The following is an 8,268-nucleotide window of genomic DNA, read 5'->3' on the forward strand; positions in this document are numbered from 1 at the left end:
AGTGCAGTTCAGTAATTCAACAGTTTCTCATAGGAAGACACTATCCCTCAACAGACAACAGAATAACAGTGCAGTTCAGTAATTCAACAGTTTCTTCTTTTGCTTTTGTGTTTGTGGGATTCCAGGTGTGTATTACCATGTATATGGGTGCATGCTTGCATATGTGGGCACATGTGAGGGTGCGCATGTATCTGCAGGTCCTGAGGTTAATGTCTGGAATCATCTTCCTCTACTGCTCTTCCACCTTATCCACTGGCCCAGAGCTTGCGAACATAGTCTCCCCAGCCAGTTTGTCCTAAGGACGCCCTGCCTGCACCTTCGAGGGCTGGAATTACAGACCCATCCTGCATCTACATGGGTGCTGGGGATCTGGACTCTGGTCCTCATGCTTGCAGAGCAAGAACTTGAACCACTGAGCTATCTCTGCAGTCCAGTAATATTGAATTAAATACTAGTAACATGGAAAATATTCATAAAATTAAATTAAGAAGATAAAAGTTTGAATCATGTACCCACACAATCTCAATCTTGTATGAGCAGCATGCTGATTTATACATGTACAATTTAAAACCTACAAGGAATCGAAAATCTGATTACTCCTGTGTAACAAGATTGTAGTGTAATTTTATTTTCTCCTTTATACTTTCCCAGATTTTCCAAACACATTAGAATTAGAAACTAATAGCAATGATTATTCTAGAAGTTTTTCTATTTTCTCCTTCGGCTAGTTCACAGCCAGCTGAAGCTATCAGTTAATGACTGTATTTCTCCTTTAAGTGGACCAATGAGAATCATAAATGGTCCTTAAAGAGCAATATGCTTTAAGTTTTTCCTTCTTCCCTGTCCTTGTTAATTTCAAAACTGTCTGTGGAAGCAGAGCTATGCACCTTCCATGGCATGGCGTTTCCGCTTTCGTGTTACTGGCAGATCTTCTTTGCTGTCATCTTGCTTCCCATCGGAGGTGTCATTGTGCCCTTCCTCTTCGTCATCTGAGTACTGATTGAGGGCATCCACCAGCTCCAGAAAGACAGCATCACTGATCAGAACAGACCCAGGGATCATCTCTAAAACACAAGGATAAAGGTGAGCATTGGTCACCTCGTACTCCATTCACTTTCCTAGATAGTTTCTTTTTCCCTTCCTTTTAAGACAGGGTCTTCTTGTCAGGTGTGGTGGTGCACGCCTTTAATCCCAGCACTTGGGAGGCAAACTCTATGAGTTTGAGTCCATATAGTGAGACCCCGTCTCAAAAAAAAAAAAAAAAAGACAGGTTCTCCTATACCCCGAGCCAGCCTAGAGTGCTGGGATTCCAGGTGTGTATCACCATGTCTGGTTTTACACAGTGCAAGCGCTATCAACTCAGACACATCCCCAGCATTTAGCAGGCTTTCTGACACTGACTCCTGAGATCAAGGGATGTAACTCTATCATTTGATCAGCTCTAACAACTGCAACTGTTAGCTGGCTAGTAGAAAACTCAGAGATTTTATTTTTATTGGAATATTTCATATCTGTGGTCGCTGTTAACAATGTATTATGGTTCAAAAATCTCAACAGCAAGCTGGGCACACACCTTTAATCCCAACATTCAGGAGGCAGAGGCAGGCAGATCTCAAAGTGAGTTCTGGATCGCCAGAGCAGTTAAACAAAGAAACCCTGTCTCCAAACAACAACAACAACAAAAGGTGTGCCAACAATCCCAAGGAAGGCAGAAAAATAACAGCAAAGTGAAAATTCACTTGGCTTGCATCAACAGTGATTTCTCTTAATCAAGACATCACTTTTTCCCAAAATCATACCTCATGGTTATACTGCAAGAATGTCTTTGAACACTAGAGGGTGCTGTGGACGTATAATATATTATAAGGTTAGCAAAATAGTACCCGAAATTGTCAAGAGTCGGCAGAGCTACAGGCTGACAAATTCATGGGGAGTCCCTCCTCGTCACACTCTATCTTTAGTAGCGAGAACTGAACTCAAGACTGTGGACAGGCTCGACATGCCCTCTACCACCCAGTCTTTTTTTTCTGATTTGAGACAAGGTCTCACTAAGTTGCCCAGTCTGGCATTGAACTTTCTCTCTTAGCCTTAATCAGCTTCAAATTTGCAATCCTCCTGCCCCAGCCTCCTGAGTCGCTGGGATTACTGTACCACCATGCCCAGACCCTCTTCCTGTTGTTATTCACTGATGACCTTTTCTAGAATTAAAACTAAGAGCTAGCAGCTGGCCGGTGGTGGTACACGTCTTCAGTCCTAGCACTCGGGGGGCAGAGGCAGACAGATCTCTGTTGAGGTAAAGGCCAGCCTGGTCTACAAGAGCTAGTTCCAGGACAGGCTCCAAAACCACAGAGAAACCCTGTCTCGAAAAACCAAAAAAAAAAAAAAAAAAAAAAAAAAAAGAGTTAGTTCCAGGGCTGAAGAGATGGTTCAGTGGTTAAGAGCATTGCCTGCTCTTCCAAAGGTCCTGAGTTCAATTCCCAGCAACCACATGGTGGCTCACAACCATAGGTAAAGAGGTCTGGCGCCCTCTTCTGGCCTGCAGGCATACAGACAGAATATTGTATACATAATAAATAAATAAATATTAAAAAAAAAAAAAAGAAAGAGCTAGTTCCAGGACAGGCTCCAGAGCTACAGAGAAACCCTGTCTTGAAAAACAGAAAACAAAAAAACCAAAAACCAAGAGCTGGCAAGATGGCTCACTGGGTAAAGGCTGCCAAGCCTGATGACCTGAGCTCAATCCCTAGCGCCCACATGGTAGGAGAAAATCTACTCTCTGATCTCCATACACCTCTGGCATGTGTGGACTGCACCCCCAAAATAAATGTTTTAAAATGGAATTTAAAAAGAATTACAGTAGGGGGCTGGAGAAATTCCTCAGAAGTTAAGAGGACCAACCCAGAGGACTCAGGTCCCAGCACCCACAGGGCTGCTCCCAACCTTCTGTAACTTGAGTTCAAGGGATTCACTGTCTTTTTCTGGCCTCCTTGGGCACTGCATGACATGGTGCACAGATACAGGCAAATAAAACAAAAATAAATCTAAAAAGAATTACAACTAAGTTCAAATGCTTTGCTTTTATAAAATGAGGATATTTAAGTCAATTTCTGAGAAATCCAGAGGATACCTGATAAAAGTGGTATGACAGAGGAGATGCTCAAGCTGGTCTCCGAGAAAGGGAAATAAATGAGAAACAAAATGGCCTCTGTTGGGCTCACAGAAAAGGTCAAAGATTAAATTCACTTGTTCAATAAACACTCTCCTAGCCACTGATTACTAGGTAATTCTTTTGGTGACCCAGCTCCTTCTGCAATTTAACTGGGATTTTAAATATGAAGTTCTAATCCCAAATCACATCCTGACACTGGAAGGTTCTTTAGCAAGCGTCCCCAGGGATGGTGACACAGCCGGCACCACTACCTTCTTCCCCATGAACTTTGCCATCGTAGTTATTGATCAGCTCCTCGATGAAAGTCTCATCTTCTTCCTTCACCTCGTCACCCATGTAGGGAATATTGCACAAAACCGTCTCATCTTCCACCTGCAGAAAACCAAATTGAGTCATGCCACAAGTCACCCTGCCTCTCCTTTCCTATCCAATGCAACATTTGCTGGGCTGTCCTTTCTTGGCCTCCCAGTCTCCTGGAAAAAAAAAAAAAACCTCTGTGGACACAGACTTTCCATGCACTTTAAAGACTAGCCATTTTGTTTTGCCAACAAAACCTCAGACAAAAGGGACAACAGTACTCTCAGGGGAAGAAACAGTTTAATCAATATTAATAATACTAAAAAAGAGAAAGGTGTTCAGCAGAGAACTGAGACATACACCAAAGCTAAGCACACACTCTATCACTAAGTTACACCCAGGGCCAACCCAGTCATTCTTAAATCCCCAAGGATCAGGTAAAATCACTTGCAAGTTCTACAAGACTCCCTCTTGTAGAGCTGTAACCGAGCTGGAGAGAGGATAAAGGACTGAATGAAGGCACCATTACCCACAGCCACCTCTGTTCTCTTGGCTGCCTGGATTCCAAAAGACCTGCTCCAACAGCAGAGCCGACAGTCTGCTTAAGCCTCAAGTGTCTGATTCAGCCATATTTAACTGTGACTAATATTACAAAGTTAGGTCAAAGTAGTAAGAAAATTAGGAGTCTTGTTTTATCTCGTTAATTAAAGAAAAAAAGCAGCAGAGGTTTTTGTTTGTCTGGTTGGTTGGTTTTTGGCTCTTTCGAGGCAGGGTTTCTCTGTAACAGCCCTGGTTTTCCCAAAACTTGCTCTGTAGACCAGGCTGGCCTCAAACTCACAGAGATCCGCCTGCCTCTGCCTCCCGAGTGCTGGGATGAAAGGCGTGCGCCACCACCGCCCGGCTCCAAAATGTTTTAAAGAGCACCAAAATCTAACAGGATAGAGCAACCTGCAGTGTTTGTGTGTGTTGTGCACTTGCGAGTGTGCATGCTGTGGGACACATATATGTGGAGGTGAAGGACAACTGGCAAGAGTCAGTTCTTTACTTCCCCCGTGGGTCCTGGAGATACAACTCAGGCTGTCAGGCAGGCAGCAGGTGCCTGTACCTGCGAGGCTCTCGGTGGCCTGTAATGGATGTCATTTTAGAGTGAGCTACAATAACGCTCTGCTCTGGAGGTTCAAGCTTTGTGGAATGCCCGACAATCTTCAGAGACTGACACAGACCAGCATGAAATGAGAATTTAAACAATTGCCACGGTGTTTCCAACACATACCATGAAGTTCTGCTGGAGAGGGGACCAGGAATACATGATGGGAACCAGCGCAACAGTGTTCAGAGACCTCATCAACATGTTCTGGCTGGCAAAACCCGGGAAAATGCTCTCTATGGTACACTGAAAAAAAAGCAGTGACACAGAGAAGGAACATAAGCACCCAGGTCAACAGAATCAGCTGTATCCATGCCCATGATCCCAGCTGTGCTAGATGGTTCCATGCCTATGATCCTAGCACTGAGACAGGAGAATTGCTGTGTGTTTGAGGTTAGGCTAGGCTACACAGGGAGTTTCAGGTCAGGCTAGGCTAGAAAGCAAAACCAATAAAAACAAAACTATAAGAGACACCCTGTAAAGCCAGGCAGTGGTGGCACATGCCTTTAATTTTAGCATTCAGGAGGCAGAGGTAGAGGCAGGTGGATCTCTGAGTTTGAGGCCAGTCTGGTCGACAGACTGAGTTTCAGGACAACCAGAGCTACACAGAGAATCCCATCTTGAAGAGGAAAGAGAGAGAGAGAGAGAGACAGACAAAGCTTCTTATATGAAGGGAATTGTGGTAAATTCATATTTTGATTATGAAACAGACTTTTTGTGCTGTGTTTACTCAAGGAATAGGAAAGAAGAAATAAGCCTGAAAGCGATCATATTTACGGCTCATTTCTGATTCTTTTATAATATATCTACACTCTTTGGGGGACTCTGTTTAGAACTGGTGAACTGTGGTAAGGAATCAGAGTTACACAGAAAAAAAAACCTGTCTTGAAAAGTAAAAAAAAAAAAACAAAAAAAGGGGGGAGGGGGGGAAAGACTGTAGCTTCCTTCCAAAAAGATCCTGATGGTTTCTCTTTTCCCTCCCTTAAGGGGCAAGATTACAGACAAGTGTCCCACCCCAGTTACACGCAGAGAGATCCTAGGTTTCAGACGCCTAAACAAGCACTCTCCTGAGTCACACTACTATCGCTGAGTTCTTTTAAATCTTTTTAGATTTATTTTGAATTATGTACTTGAGTGTGTGTGTCTATACATGGGTGCAAATCAGTGTGGGTGTCTGCAGAGACTAGAAGTATCAGATCCCTGGAGCTAAAGTTTGGGAGTCACCAAAGTGGGTTCTGGGAAGTGAACTCGGCCTCTGCATGAGCAGTGTGTGCTCTTAACCACTGAGACATGTTTCTAAATTCTTCTAAGCTACCAAGCTGGTAAAGGGTGTTGGCAGTAGCTCCTAAGGGAACCTTCAAACGACCTGTGGAAAGCAGGAGCTATCTCCTCCTATTCACATCTGTGTCCCTCAGAGTTCAGCCCGATGCTTGTCATACTCAACAGATGCTCACTTCAACCAAAGTGTGGGTCTCCTAAAGGACCCCTCAAGTCCTAGGTCATGAGATCTGGACTTTTTTTATAAAAGATCTGAATTTTGAATATAGCTGCATAGGTGATGGGGCCTTCGCATGGGGAAGCAAAGTGGTATATAAATTAGAGTCATATCTGGTTTAGGGAAGGATCATTGGTCTTATTACACTATTGGAGTTTTGTACTTAAAAATATTACCGGGCGGGCTGGAGAGATGGCTCAGGGGTTAGGAGCATTGCCTGCTCTTCCAAAGGTCCTGAGTTCAATTCCCAGCAACCACATGGTGGCTCACAACCATCTGTAATGAGATCTGTGCCCTCTTCTGGCCTGCGGGCATATACACTGACAGAATATTGCATACATTATAAATAAATAAATAAATATTAAAAAAAAAAAAAAGAAAAACCAAAAACCAAACCAAAACCAAAAAAAAAATAAATAAATAAAAAAAAAAATATTACCGGGCTGTCAAGGAGGCTCATTAGGTAAAGACAGACACTGACACCAAATCGGTGACCTAAGTTCAACCGGCAGGACCCACATGTGGAAGAGAACTGACCTTTATGCATGATGACAAGCACATGCACACACACAAACACGTATGTGAGCAAAATAAATAAATACATGCAATAAAAAATGAAAAGTAATACTTCTTTTAAAAGCTAGAATGCTTTTTGGTTGTTTGTTTTTCAAGATAGGGTTTCTCTGTGTAGTTCTGGCTGTTCCAAAACTTGCTATATAGACTAGGCTGGCCTCGAACACACAGAGCTCCACTGACTTCTGCCTACTGAATGCTTGGATTAAAGGCGTGCGCCACCACTGTCCAGTTACTTTTTTCTTTTAAGGACAGGCTGTCCAGTAGCCAGGATGACTTCAAGCTAAATGTGTAGCTGAGGCCAACCTCAAACTCCTTATTCTCCTGCCTCTACCTCCTGAAATAGGTTGTGAAAGCATGTGTCACTATGTCCAGCTAGAATGTGCTATTTAATAAATTAACAAATGTATTTGTTCACAGTACGGCAGTCCCTCTGTAAGCACACTTCTCTCCATTACCTAGGCGATCGTTTCCTAGTATCTAAGTACATTAGATATACTAAGTACAGGATGTCATCTAGCTTGAACACAACAGGACAACAGACAGTAAATTTTTGTTTTTCTATGAAAAAGCCACAATTATATCCAAGAATCGAGGAGGACAATAGTCAAAATGGTCAATTTTCAAGCTATATTTATAACTTCATGTCCAAGGAGAAAGGAGGGCCAGCTTAGCACGCCCAAAGTACCTTTTTGAGAAAAGGGTGTCCACTCACAGGCTTCATCGGCTGAACGGGCTGCACTCGAAGCTTCTTCCATTCTTCATTGAGGATCTGGGTTTTTTCTTGAACCTTTGCAAAATTTGCCACATACAAAGCCTAGCAAAGCCAAGGAAGAAACCATCAAGAGTCAACGCAGGTCTCAAAGGAGAAACCCAGAGCCCGTACTTTGGAGACAGGCACAGAGCATACAATCTTGCTCTTGGGAACCATTTTTACCTTTGCACCCATATTTGCCTGAAGCCGTTTGAGCTGCCGAAGCCGCATATACTCGGATTTCACTTTTCTTTTCCAGTAGGTGATGCATTTGGAAGTTGGGGGACTTGTAATATCCATTTTTCTGGACTCAGAGAGACAGATATGACACACAGCACTTGATTACATGGAAAGGAACATATTGTCTAACTCAATGAATAAGGTCAATTATGTGTCTATTCTCATTAAATTTGTGTACACCTAAAAACCCAAAATATCTGAGTTTAAAATTTCAACTGAAAACAGTGAAAAATGTGAGCTCCTATCATCCTTTAGTGACTGTTTTACACCTAGTACAGGAGCAGCATGGTGTGGCTCATTCGCAGAGATCCATTTAACGTGTGTGACTCTAGGTTCTAGCCTCAGCATCACAACAAAAACAAAAAGACTGTAGGGTATTACAGTGAACGTAATCTCATCACTTGGGCGACAGAGCAGGAGAATCAGGAGTTCAAGGCTGGCCTGTTCCACACAGCAAACCTGTCTCAAAAAATCAAAACTGAGCCGGGCGTTGGTGGCGCACGCCTTTAATCCCAGCACTCGGGAGGCAGAGGCAGGCGGATCTCTGTGAGTTCGAGACCAGCCTGGTCTACAGAGCTAGTTCCAGGACAGGC

At 43.3% G+C, this 8,268-nt stretch overlaps 1 protein-coding gene across 3 annotated transcripts in view; it reads right to left on the reverse strand.

Annotated features, from left to right (window-relative positions):
• Ezh1 (enhancer of zeste 1 polycomb repressive complex 2 subunit) overlaps window positions 1-8,268 on the reverse strand; it is a 36,670-nt gene that overhangs the window by 19,733 nt on the left and 8,669 nt on the right. For 2 of the 3 annotated variants that reach the window (XM_026777007.1, XM_005369050.3), the window contains exons 3-7: window positions 7,619-7,739; window positions 7,370-7,498; window positions 4,740-4,859; window positions 3,421-3,541; window positions 888-1,064 (exon numbers count right to left, since the gene is read on the reverse strand). In XM_026777007.1, coding sequence (XP_026632808.1) covers window positions 888-1,064; window positions 3,421-3,541; window positions 4,740-4,859; window positions 7,370-7,498; window positions 7,619-7,735 — 664 coding nt within the window. In that variant the 5' untranslated portion in view covers window positions 7,736-7,739. Of the gene's footprint in view, window positions 1-887; window positions 1,065-3,420; window positions 3,542-4,739; window positions 4,860-7,369; window positions 7,499-7,618; window positions 7,745-8,268 lie in introns of all 3 variants that reach the window. The other variant, XM_026777006.1, reaches the window with a different exon arrangement.

The sequence above is a fragment of the Microtus ochrogaster genome, unplaced genomic scaffold (assembly GCF_000317375.1).
Source record: "Microtus ochrogaster isolate Prairie Vole_2 unplaced genomic scaffold, MicOch1.0 UNK44, whole genome shotgun sequence".
Classification (NCBI taxonomy): Eukaryota; Metazoa; Chordata; class Mammalia; order Rodentia; family Cricetidae; genus Microtus; species Microtus ochrogaster.